General features: G+C 62.0%; 1 protein-coding gene across 1 annotated transcript; it reads right to left on the bottom strand.

Annotated features, from left to right (window-relative positions):
* Positions 1 to 551: 551 nt before the first annotated feature.
* On the bottom strand, positions 552 to 9,943 carry KIAA1024 (KIAA1024 ortholog). The gene is made up of 3 exons (XM_006108763.3): positions 7,581 to 9,943; positions 3,949 to 4,200; positions 552 to 755 (listed from the first exon to the last, which is right to left on the bottom strand). The coding sequence occupies exons 1-3, from the start codon at positions 9,936 to 9,938 to the stop codon at positions 558 to 560; spliced, it is 2,808 nt and encodes a 935-aa protein (XP_006108825.1). The 5' UTR covers positions 9,939 to 9,943; the 3' UTR covers positions 552 to 557.
* Positions 9,944 to 13,039: the final 3,096 nt, after the last annotated feature.

The following is a 13,039-nucleotide window of genomic DNA, read 5'->3' as shown; positions in this document are numbered from 1 at the left end:
CTTTTTTTTTTTTTTGCTTATCATTCCATTTGTATCTGGCTGTTTATTCCATTCGTTCGGTAGGAAACCCCACTGCACGTCTAAAACACGCATCCGAGCCCTGGCTGGTGTGGCTCGGTGGATAGAGTGCCGGCCTGCGACCTGAGGGTCCCGGGTTCGATTCCGGTCAAGGGCACGGACCTTGGTTGCAGGCTCCTCCCCAGCCCGGGCCCTGGTCGGGGCGTGTGCAGGAGGCGACCCATGGATGTCTCTCTCTCAAATCGATGTTTCTCTCTGCCTCTCCCTCTCCCTTCCACTCGCCCTAAAAACCAATAGGAAAATACCTCGGGGGAGAGGATAAACGAAAAATAAAAAAAAGCGCATCCGACCTCACGCCGTCGGGGGCTCCCAGGCAGGGGACGTCCGTGCGGGATGGGAGCCTCCCGAGGACCCTCGACGGCCCCTGGGGGGAAAGGGTCCGGGTCCGGGCTCCGTCTCAGCCGCCCGCCGCCTCGCGCCACGCAGGTTCAGCCTGCGGAGGGGGACGACGTGGGGGGCCCGGCGCGCGCGGGTCCCGCTCAGGCCTTCATCGTGCACAGGGGCACCACGATGACCAGGATGACCGTGCAGGCGGCCGCCGCCACCAGCGCCGCGAGCTTGCAGGCCCGGGCCCTGCGGAACTCGGCCTCCTTGCGCTTCAGGAGGGAGTCATAGCCCGGCGTGTAGATGTCCTCCATCCAGTACTCCAGGTGGTTGGGGTTCAGGGACTCCTGCGTCTGAAAGGGAAGCGGAGGCGTCAGAGACACGGCGAATCTCTGGGCCCGGGTCAACGCCATCCTGACAGCCGGCCTCCCGCGCCCCTGGCCCCACGCTGCCCCCAGCCCTGCCCATGCGGCCCCCACGGGCCAGGCACCTGCCCCTGCTGACTACAATGTCATCATGTTGTTTTTTAATGTTTTTATTGATTTCAGAGAGGAAGCGAGAGAGAGAGAGAGAGAAACATCAGTGATGAGAGAGAATCATGGATCGGCTGCCTCCCGCACGCCCCGCACTGGGGATGGAGCCCGCAACCCGGGCCTGTGCCCTTGACCGGGAATCAAACCCTGACCTCCTGGTTCACAGGTCAATGATGAACCACTGAGCCACGCCGGCCGGGCTATGCCATCATGTTCTGACCCACACGACCTCTGGGTCGTCGGCGTATAAGCGAGCAAAACAGGGCCGAGGAACACTAGACTGAAATTCAAGGCCACACGACCCAAAACAGGCAGGGGTTCCCTGAGAAGGGAGATATCTCAAGCAAGGCTATCGGCCCGGCGCGGCGTGGCCCAGTGGCTGAGTGTCAACCTATGAACCAGGAGGTCAGGGTTCGATTCCCGGTCACGGGCACAGGCCCGGGTTGCGGGCTCCATCCCCAGTGGGGGGCGTGCAGGAGGCAGCTGATCCATGATTCTCTCTCATCGTTGATGTTTCTCTCTCTCTCTCTCTCTCCCTCTCCCTTCCTTTCTAAAATCATTAAAAATATTTTATAAAGAAGAAGAGCCTGACCGGTGTGGCTCAGCGGATAGAGCATCGGCCTGCGGACTGAAAGGTCCCAGGTTCGATTCCGGCCAAGGGCATGTGCCTTGGTTGCAGGCACATTCCCAGTGGGGGGGGTGCAGGAGGCAGCTGGTTGGTGTTTCTCTCTCATCGATGTTTCTGACTCTCTATCCCTCTCCCTTCCTCTCTGTGGAGAAGCAATAGAAGAAGAGGAAGAGGAAGAGGAGGAGGAAGAGGAGGAGGAGGAGGAGGAGGAGGAGGAAGAGAAGGAAGTGGACACTTGAAAATGGACGGCTCTCGGCCTTTGCGTCTGCAGGTCCCCGAGGCCTGGGCTCCCTAAGCTGCCCTGAGCTCTCCTGTGACGGCCCAGCTCCGCTGGTTAGAACGCGTGTCTTCACGCTTGCGCCGAGGCCTGGGCTTTGTCCACCCCCCTGGGCAGTTTCACGGACACTCAGAGGGAGAGATGGACCCAGGACGGCCAGGTTTTGCTGAACGAAGTGGCTGATGCGCCCTCAGAGCGGGTTGGGGGGGCAGGCTGGAGGCTCAGCCCTCCCCGCCGGGCACCTGGGATCCGGGCTCCAGCCCCCGGGAGGATGGAGCAGGCGGCCACCTGCCTCCCGGCCTCCCCAGCCGCCCTGCAGGGGAACGGTGTGTGAACCCCATATCTGACCCCGCCAGAAGGCACCCGGCTCCCTTCCGTCATTACGCACGCTTTATGGGCCGGGAGCCAGCCTGGGAATAAAATATTTTAAATTAGGTTTCCCGCTAGCTGCTCGCTCTAACGGCGCCGAGGCCGCCAGGGCCCCCGGGCGAGCGCGCTCGGTCCTCATCGGGCCTCCCCAGCACCGGAGAGGGAACGGGGCCTGCACCTGCCCCGGCGCCTGCAGGTGGGCCCCGGGGACACCCCAAAGGCGGTCCAGATGCTGACGGGGCCCTGAGATGGGGCCCACGTCCCTGAGCCATGCTGCTCACACCCTCCAGAGCCTGCGGAGCCCTTTCTGCATATTTTGTGCGGCCGGCTGCACACATTTCTTTTTATTTTTTTAAAATATATTTTTATTGATTTCAGAGAGAAAGGGAGGAGGAGAGAGAGAGAGAAACAACAATGATGAGAGAGAATCATCGAGTGGCTGCTTCCTGCAGGTCCCCCACTGGGGATTGAGCCCAGAACCCGGGCATGTGCCCCTGACCAGAATCGAACCCAGGACCCTTCCGTCTGTAGGCTGATGCTCCATCCACTGAGCCACACCAGCCAGGGCGCGGCTGCACACTTTTAAGTCACGTCACCTAAATCTCTCTAATCCGAAGATCTAATGGTTTTTTTAAATCAATTTTTAAAAATATATTTTTACTGATTTCAGAGAGGAAGGGAGAGGGAGAGAGAGAGAGAGAAACATCCATGATGAGAGAGAACCATGGATCAGCTGCCTCCTGCCCGCCTCACCCCGGGGATCGAGCTCGCCATCCGGGCATGTGCCCTGACCGGGAATCGAACCCTGGTTCATGGGTTGATGCTCAATCACTGAGCCACGCCGGCCGGGCCTGCGCCTCTGCAGTGACCAGCAGGGACATAGGCAGCCCGAGCCCCTGCAGTGACCAGCGGGGACAGAGGCAGACGGTGCAGCTGCCACCAAAATGAGTGAGCACAGCACAGCCCAGCCCTGCCTGTGGGCGGACAGACAGCACGCCGTCCGGCACACCCGCCCTCGCAGGCCCCGGGTGGCCCTTACCTGGGGCTGCTCCGTATGGAGCCGCCGTCCATAGCTTGGCTCCCACCACATGCGTACCCCACGTGCTACACAGGGAGGGAGAAGCCAGCTTCTATCGCATGAGACAATTTGGCTCCGGTCTCCGGAGCAGATATGAGCACGTGAGCTTGGTCCGGAGCCGGAGCCATAAACGTACGGTTACAAGTCAGAAGGTCAAAGCCGGCAGATCAGCGAGGCAGCCTCAGGGCTACATGTGTGCAAACAAGTAACCAAACAGCAGCTACAGCCCTGGCTGGTTTGGCTCAGTGGGTAGAGCGTCGGCCTGCGGACTGAAGGGTCCCGGGTTCGATTCCCGGTCAGGACACATGCCCGGGTTGCGGGCTCGATCCCCAGCAGGGGGCGTGCAGGAGGCAGCCGGTCAATGATTCTCTCTCATCATGGATGTTTCTCTCTCTCTCTCCCTCACCCTTCCTCTCTGAAATCAATAAAAATAGATTTTTTTTAAAAAACAGCAGCTGCATGTTTGCGAACAAGTAACAAAACAGGAGCCCGCTTGTTAAACTCTGCTCAGAATTCCGGGGCGGGGCCCGGGAGCTGGAGGCCCAGGGCACAGGCAGGTCTGGGCCACGGTGGTCCCTTCCTGCATCTGGAGGCGTGGCACCCCCCTCTCTCTCCCCCTCCGGCACCCCCCTCCCGGCACCCTGCGGCCCCGGATGCTCACCTGCAGGTCCAGGGCTGCCAGCTTGCCCTTGTCGCCCCCGCTCCGCGCGTACTCCTCGACGGCCCAGGAGGGCTGGCCCCGCCGCACCTCGGCCAGCTCGGTCAGCCGCATGTCCGTGTACAGAGGGTTGCTCTTCAGATGGGCCTTGAGCGAGGCGGGGTAGGGGTGCGGGCTGAACACCTGCTCCACGAGGAAGTCCCGGGGCTGCTTGGGCCGGCGGTGCTGCGGGGGGACGTCGTACTGCCTGTCCGCCTGCAGGGGGCACAGCGCGGGCGGGTCTCGGGGTGGCCGGGCCGCCACCCTCGGCCCCGGGCATCCCACGGGCATCAGATGGCAAAAGGCAGGGATCCCCGAGCAAACAGAACGGTCCTACCAGGAGCGAGCATTTCTGTGCCAGGGAGACGCGGCTTTACCCAAGCCTCACGGCCCCCTGCTCTCTCCCCGACCCCCTCCCGGTGGCCAGAGAGGCTCAGTGGCTGGCCCCGGGCGCACAGCAGCCCGGTGGTGAAGCTGGTCTAAACCTCCTCGCCTGGTTCAGGGAACCGTTGCTGAACCATTACTGCCCGCTCTCTCTCTCCTGCCAACTTGTCCCTGGTGCCAGGGGTAAAAGACATGGCCTTTCCCGCCAGGAGCTTGAGGACACCCCGTTGCTGCTCCCGAAGGAAGGAGCCCAGCCAGAGCCTTCGAGATCCAGACAGCGGAGTGGACAGCGGTGGGGGTGAGTGGGAAGGCACCCAGCACAGCGGGCGCCCCTGACGCTCTCGGTCCCTGAGTTGCGTGGGCACCAGGGACTCTGTCCTCTGTCTGTGAAGCCTGCTACTGCCGGGCCTTCGGATACTTCCTCATTCTAACTCCAGGCTCTCAGAGCCCTACAGAAGGCCGCCTCCTCCAGGGAGCCCTCCTTGATGCACCGACACGGGGTCAGTGCCCAGAGTGTCACTCCATGGGACGAGGACAGAGACCCGCGGCCGGCACTGTCCACGGGGAACTGTACCCCCGGGTTTGCCCATCTGTCTCCTCCGCTGGCCTGGGAGCCCCTGGAGGGCAGGGCTCGCTGTCTGTCGGCCTTTTAACCCCCGACTCCAGGGAAATCGCTCCACGGAGCAGCTGTGTGTGCGGGGCTGTGGCTGACACCTGGGCTGGGACCAGCACAGCGCCCCATCCCCGCACCCCCGCACCCCCCTCCCCCCCCAGGACAGGACCACGGGCGCTGGAACAGACCAGGGCTAATGCTGAGATGCCGACACTGATGGGGAGACAGCGGGGGACCTGTCTCAGCCCCAACGAGCAGGCAAGGCTGCCTCCCGGGTCCTAACCCATCAGCCGAGTGTCCTCCAAGAGGCTCCGGGATTGTGTTCCTTCTGCTCCTTCCCGCGACCCCGCCCTCACCGGCCCTCGCTGAGCTGCCACTGCCTGCCGGCTGCACTGAGCCGGGGGCGGAGCCTCACAAGCTGGGGGCGGGGCCCACACTGAGCCGGGGCGTGGCCTCACTGAGCCGGCGGCAGGGCCTCACTGAGCTGGGGGCGGGGCCCACACTGAGCTGGGGCGGGGCCTCACTGAGCTGCCACGGCCTGTCCGCTGCACTGAGCCGGGGGCGTGGCCTCACCCAGTTGGGGCGGGGCTGCACAAGGCTGGGAGCTCGGCCTCGCCAAGTCAGGGGCGGGGCCTCACTGAGCTGGGGGCGGGGCCCACACTGAGCTGGGGCGTGGCCTCACCCAGTTGGGGCGGGGCTGCACAAGGCTGGGATCTCGGCCTACACCAAGATGGGGCAGGGCCTCACCAAGTCAGGGGCGGGGACTCACTAAGCTGGGGGCGGGGCTTCGCCAAGCCAGGGGCGGGGCCCACACTGAGCCAGGGGCGGATGGAGCTGTACAAGTCAGGGGCGGGGCCTACACCAAGATGGGGCGGGGCCTCACTAAGCTGGGGGCGGGGCCCACACCAAGCTGAGGGCGGGCCGATGCCAGCAGCTGCTGCCTCCGCCATCACATCACAGTCCTCCCAGGGCCCTGCTCAGGGCCTAACGCGCATGATCTCAGTTCATTCATCCTCCCAACAGCATCCCAGGCTGAATCCATCGTCCCCACTCTGGACACGAAGCTCAGATCAGAGAGGGTGAGACACTGACCCAGGGTCACACAGCCCGTCAGTGGGACAGCTGGGATTTGAACCTGACTTTTTTCTTTCTTTTTTAATATGCTTGTATTGCCCTAACCGGTGTGGCTCAGTGGGTAGAGCGTCGGCCTGTGGACTGAAGGGTCCCAGGTTCGATTCCGGTCAAGGGCATGTACCTTGGTTGCGGGCACATCCCCAGTAGGGGGCACGCAGGAGGCAGCTGATCGATGTTTCTGACTCTCTATCCCTCTCCCTTCCTCTCTGTAAAAAGAAATCAATAAAAATATATTTATATATATACTTTTATTGATTTTAGAGAGGAAAGAAGAGAGAGAGAGAGGGAGAGAGAAACATCCATGATGAGAAAGAATCATGGATCGGCTGCCTCCTGCACGCCCCACACTGGGGCACGAGCCCGCAACCCGGGCATGTGCCCATGTCCTGGAATCGAACCGTGACCTCCTGGTTCGTAGGTCCACACTCCACCCCTGAGCCGCGCGGGCTGGGCTGAACCTGACTTCTAAGGAGGGAAGCTTACCAGCTGTGCACGCCTGCCTCACCGCTCCTGCCCCCGGGAGCCTGCGTTCTGACCTGGCAGCCAGTGTACACACATCACAGGCTTCTACACACAAGTGTAAATCTACCCTCTGAACTAAGAGAACTGAGGGCGGGGGGGTGGGGGGGGCCGAGACCGGCAGTCACCCCTTGGGAAGATCTCAGACCCTGAAGCATTCAGAGGCCTCAAGGGGAACATGGGACCTGGGTCCCAGTGTGGGGCGTGCAGGAGGCTGATCCATGATTCTCTCTCATCATGGATGTTTCTCTCTCTCTCCCTCCCCCTTCCTTCTAAAATCAATAAAAATGTATTTTTATTGATTTGTTGTTGGTGTTGTTGTTCATCCTCACCCAAGGATATTCTTCCATTGATTCTTAGAGAGAGGGAGAGACAGAGAGAAACATCGATGGGGGAGAGACACATCGATGGGAGAGAAACACATTGATGGGTTGCCTCCTGCACGCGCCCTGACCAGGGCCCGGGCCGGGGAGGAGCCTGTCACCGAGGTCCGTGCCCTTGACCAGAATCAAACCCAGGACCCTTTGGTCCGCAGGCCGACACTCTATCCACTGAGCCACACCGGCCAGGGCTAAAAATATGTATGTATTTTAAAAAAAGGAACGCCATGCATGCACTGAAGTCCAGGAAAGGGACACTGTTAGGTCACTTCCCTCGTGTTCTTTGCCCGCGTCCTGCTGCTGGACATCCCTGGGGACTGTGCCTGCCCCACCGTGTCCCCCACCGCCGCCCTGTTCTGTGAGGATCTGGGCTCCCACACCTGGGGGTCGCTGCACCAGCTCCTCCCAGCTGACCCCGGCCGCCTGCCTGTGCTCTGCTCTCTGGCCTGACATGGGAAGCCCACCCAACATGGGGGGGGGGGAGCTGGCGCGCGTGGAGGGGGGGCCCGGAGGCCGGGACACCCACCGAGCCGCGCCCCGGCCACGCGAGCCGGAGTCTCAATTACCTCTTTGGGTTTCCGACGCCAGTCCTTGCTCTCCCCGGGGCCTCGGTCTCTGACCACCTCCTCCTCCTCGTCCAGGCCCAGGCGGCTGGCGTAGGTGATGGTGCGCCAGTCCCTGGGCGAGTTGGAGATGCTGGCGATTTTGGACTCCGTGGCGCTGTTCTCCTCCGTCAGCGACCGGGAGGACGGCCTGGGGAACAGGCTCTTCTTCAAGGCCTTGACACGGAGGCTTTCGCTGTTGCTGCCGCTGGCGTCTGAGCAGCACCAGTCGGCGCCCCCGCCGCCGCCACCGCTGTCCGCTTTGGGTCCACGGGAGCCGCTGCGGGCCCGGAACACCCGGGGGGAGGCGCTCTCGTCCGACGCGGCCCCGCTGGTCAGGGAGTTCAGGTCCACCTGCACCCTCGCCGTCTCGGGCGGCTGCATCTTCTGGCCCAGCTTATTCAGTTTGCCCAGCACCTGGCAGATCTCCTCGCGGACCCCCGACAGCGACTCCAGCTTGCGCTCGATCTCGCCGACCCTGAGCACCAGCCTGCAGACGCTGGTCTTCAGCTCCTCTTCGGAGCGGTGGCCGGGCTCGGGCCGCTTGCCCTTTTCTCCTTGGCCGCCGGGGAGCTCGCCGCCGGCCAGCTTGGCGGCTGCTGCTACGACGTGGCCGCCGCCGCCGCCGCCGTGCTCCGGGGAGCTGTCGCCGTCCGACTTGGGCAGCTGGGACAGGGACCCCGTGCTGTTGTAGCAGGAGGAGGGGATCACCCCCGTGGAGCCGCTGGCACTCATGTCGTCCAGGAAGCGGAAGATGTCGCTGATGTCGTCGCTGACGACTTCCGAGTCCTCGTCCGACTGCCGCGCGGCGGGCCTGTCCCCGTACTTGCCCGGCAGATCCCGGCGGGTCTTGGGCTCGGGCACCGGCTGCTCCGTCTGGGTGCCCACGCTGCTGGTGTCGGAGCTGAGCTGCCCGCCGGTGCAGCCGATGCCCTTGTCCTTGAACTTCTTTTTCACCGGCTCGCGCTCCTCCACGTCCACGGGGGACGAGAGCTCCTGAGCGTGGAGCCCGTTGGCCGCGGCCGCGTAGCCCGCAGGGAGCATGGGCTGCGGCTCCGTCGTCGGCGCGAGGTAAGCCGGGCGCTGGTCCAGGGCCGGGAAGCCGGGCGCGGGGCTGCCGGGGTTGGGGTAGCGCAGCTTCTCTCGGGACGGGTTTCCGTGGAAAAAGGACCGTTCCAAGTCGGGGACCTCTTCCGTGTTCAGGCTCCAGCTCTTGGCCGGCCAGGGCGTCTGCTTGCCCGGCCTCCCCCCCGGGCAGCGCCTGGCCTCCGGGGTCCCCATCACGGGCGTGGGTCCGAAATACGTGGACGCCTGCAGGTCGTCGAGGCTCTCGTGCTTGGCCCGCCTCTTGTCGGGGACGGGGGAGTACACGGCGTCCAGGTACCGGCCGTGGTAGGGCATTTCGAAGCTGTGATTGAAGAAGGGGGCCTTGGGGGGCTCCTTCCGGCTCTGGGGGTCCCCGTGCTCCCCCTCGGCCTCGTTCGCGGGGCCGACCAAGCCGGGGGACACGGCCATCAGGTTGTGAAAATCCTCCTTGAAGATACTCCTTTTCTGGACGCAGGTCTGGACCCCAAAGGGCCCGCCGTCGACGTTGGCGACAAAGGTCCCCTTGACGTCGGGGGGCCCGGGCAGCGAGTCCTGATCGGAGACGGGCTCGCTGTCCAGGGTCATGGGGAAGTAGGTCCTCTGCATCTCACAGGGCTGGGGGCTGGCCACCCCGTACGGGGCCAGGGCCTGCAGCCGGTCCAGCGAGGCGGCCCGGGCCTCGGCCTCCTGCCCCACGCCCAGCAGGAAGTTGGGCTCGGAAACAGGCACACACTGGGGGCAGTCGGCGCAGGCCACGTCCCGGCACGGGGCCGGCTGCCTGGCGGGGAAGGCCCGGCCGAACGGGCCCTCGGCCAGCTCGCAGCCCAGCGGCTCGCAGGCCTCCTCCTCAACGTCGCCGGGCCGGCAGGAGTCGCGGGCCGCCTCCTTCGGGCGCGCCTCGGGCCAGCCACCACCGACCGGCAGCTTCTCCCTGGCCGCGCCCCCCGTCATCTGGATGAGGTTGAAGATGGTGACGATGTCGGCCGCCACCATGATCTTCTTGGACTGCTGGTTGTTCCCCGGGCACTTCATCTTGTCCTTGAACAAGGTGGCGGGGAAGCCGGGGTCCAGACAGGCCGTGTAGAAGAGCACGCTGCGCAGCCGGGCGAGCTGGGGCAGGTCGAAGCGGGCGCACAGCGACTTGCACAGGTCCTGGTAGGAGACGCTGCTGCGCTTGCTGTCCAGCTCCTCCAGGATCTTCACCAGGAACAGGGAGGTGTCCGGACCGGCCTCCATGGCTCAGGACGGACGCCCAGAGGCTCGCCGACGGCACGGAACCTTCCAGCCAGTTCTATAGCGACAGCATCAGAAAAAAGGGGGAAAGGGAGGGAGAGGATTATTAACACCAGTGGAGTTTTAACTCAAGCTTGTTGTCAACCACATAAAGAAATGCTAGGGCCCGGCCGGTGTGGCTCGGTGGATAGCGCGTCGGCCTGCGGACTGAGGGGTCCCAGGTTCGATTCCGGTCAAGGGCATGTGCCTTGGTTGCGGGCACATCCCCAGTGGGGGGCGTGCAGGAGGCAGCTGATCGGTGTTTCTCTCTCATCGATGTTTCTGGCTCTCTATCCCTCTCCCTTCCTCTCTGTAAAAAAATCAATAAAATATATATTTAAAAAAGAAAAAAAGAAGTGCTAGGGCCCGGCCGGCGTGGCTCAGTGGTCGAGCATCGACCTAGGAACCAGGAGGTCAGGGTTCGATTCCCGGTCAGGGCACAGGCCCGGGGTGCGGGCTCGATCCCCAGTGGGGGGGGTGCAGGAGGCAGCCGATCCACGATTCTCTCTCAACATCGATGTTTCTTTCTCTCTCTCTCCTTCTCCCTTCCTCCCTGAAATCAACAAAAATGTGTTTTATAAAAGTGCTGCCAATACGTCTCTTCGCTGTGGTTCGTAATAGAAAAAGTCAGCGATAATAACTTTGCACCCAATTGGTTACGTAACAGTGTAGCCCACGGAGACGATGGAATACCAGGCAGCGTTCATAAGTCACAGGGCTGCAGAAATAGAGTGATGGGCGGGTTTGGTCTTTACGGATCTCTTCTGAAGTGGAAAAGCATGCCACCAGACGGCATGTTGTCATATGTCAAATTCTCTCTGTCTCTGTATGTAAACACACGCTCCCTCTCTACTGAAATGCTAACAGCCATTGTCCCTGCGTGCTTCCTTCTTCCTTTCAGGTCTGTGTCACTTAAAAGGTCTGATTTTGTGATTTTCTAAGCAAAAAAAATCAAGAGGCCCGGCCGGCGTGGCTCGGTGGTTGAGCGTCGACCTAGGAACCAGGAGGTCAGGGTTCGAGTCCCGGTCAAGGGCACAGGCCCAGGTTGCGGGCTCCATCCCCAGTGTGGGGCATGCAGGAGGCAGCCAACCCATGATTCTCTTTCATCAGTGATGTTTCTATCTCTCCCTCTCCCTTCCTCTCTGAAATCAATAAAAATATCCTATATAATCAAAGCCTAATATGCTAACGATATGCTAAGGCCGCTCAACCGCTCGCTATGACATGCACTGACCACCAGGGGGCAGACGCTCCGACTGGTAGATTAGCTTGCTGCTGGGGTCCGGCCGATCGAGACTGAGACAGGCTGGACACATCCTGGAGCCCTCTTCCAGGTCCCTCCCTGGCCCAGATCACTCACTGGTGGGGTCCCTCGGCCTGGTCTGCACCCTCTCGCAATCCGGGACCCCTTGGGGATGTTCAAGAGCCGGTTTTGGCCCCATCCCACAGGCCAGGCCAAGGGGCCCCACTGGTGCACGAATTCATGCACCGGGCCGCTAGTATCTTAAACAAGACAAAGAAATCCTCAGGGGGAAGATTACAGGTGAATGAAGCCCACATGCAGGTCGGTGACGGAGCATCGGGGCAGAAGGAACCGTGTGCGTAAAGGCAGAAACCTAACTGGCCTGTGTGCTTGGCCATCGAGGCCCTTCATAAAACAGGAAAAGAAACCGTATCGATGCGTATAATAAGGTGTGGCCCCCTTACCCCCGGGTGGGGACGACGCGGTCTCAATGCCTTCTGGGAGAGGGCTGAGCGTCCATTGTGGCGTTTCCCAAACTGGGGTCCACGGAACCCTCGGGCTCCGCGGGTTGAGCCTAGAGTTTCAGGAATAAAGAAAGACTGGCCGTCGCGGAGGTCCGGTCCGATTCTCCAAAAGGATCCCTTTCTGGACCCAAATGTCCCCAGAAGCAGCGTCCCCCCCGCCGAGGCCCGGCTCAGGTTCCACGTGTGGGGGAAATAGGAGTGGCCAGAGGGAGGCGCTCCATTCGCTTGCCCTCTCTCCACCTCCAGCCCCGCCTAGGGCAGCCTGCCTGCTGACCTCTGACCTCCCAGGAAGGGCCGAGGCCCGGGACCAGAGATGAGGACAGCGGGACGCGGGAGGGACAGACGGATATACCTCTTTCTCTCCTGCCCACGGGAGCAAAAACGTGGGCCGACAGCGTGAGAACCTCTGGTTCATTCTCGGGGGAAAGTCTTCCGGCCTCCTTCTTTCCGTTTTCAGGGGGGAGCGGTTTTCCTTTTTCTTTTTCCCCCTCGTTTTTAAGGGGTTTTTCTATGTTTTGTTGGTGGTTATGTTTTTTTTAAAACATTTTTATTAACTTCAGAGAAAAAGGGAGAGGGAGGGAGAGGGAAACATCCATGATGAGAAAGAGCCAGGGTTCGGCCGCCTCCTCCACCCCCCCCACTGGGGAGGGAGCCCGCAACCCGGGCAGGTGCCCTTCCCTGGGAATCGAACCCTGCCCCCCTGGTTCACAGGTGGACGCCCAGCCACTGAGCCCCCCCAGCCGGGCCCAGCGTTTTTTTTTTTTTTTTTTTTTCTTTCATTTGCCCCGAGCCCGCAGGTCAGCTCCAACATTTAAGCCCCACGTGTCCGTGGGGAAGGCCCTCGGGGGGGGGGGGGGTTAGGTACGTGGTCACAGAGGACCGTGGGACCTCGCTCCTGCCAGTTGGAAGAAGAGACGTGACCACGTGGCTGGAGCCAGCCCCTGCCCCCTCCTTGGGTGGGCACCCCGCCACCCCACAGCCGGCAGCCCCAGAGCCGGACCGACAACACCGCTTTCTGCTCCCCATTTGTCCAGGTTCGAGGAAGGACTTATTGGGGGGATCCCGAGGGAGAAACCCCCAGACCGGTTCTGTGTGCGGTGGAGAGAGGCGGGCAGGCAGGCGCCCCCCCCCTCCCCGCCCCCCCACTGGAACGTAGATTAACTCAAAGAGTTAATCAAGTCCCATCCATTCTGCATCCGGCCCGGCCCGGCCAGGAGAGAGAAGATGGCATTATATATGTAAGATCCAGAAAGGGCTCCCGCCGACAAAGAACCCTTTGTCTGCCTTCCAAGTATTAA

Source organism: Myotis lucifugus, unplaced genomic scaffold (genome assembly GCF_000147115.1).
Source record: "Myotis lucifugus unplaced genomic scaffold, Myoluc2.0 scaffold_3432, whole genome shotgun sequence".
Lineage (NCBI taxonomy): Eukaryota > Metazoa > Chordata > Mammalia > Chiroptera > Vespertilionidae > Myotis > Myotis lucifugus.
Note: the sequence above shows the minus strand (reverse complement) of the source record. Positions and strands in the feature narration are given on the sequence as shown.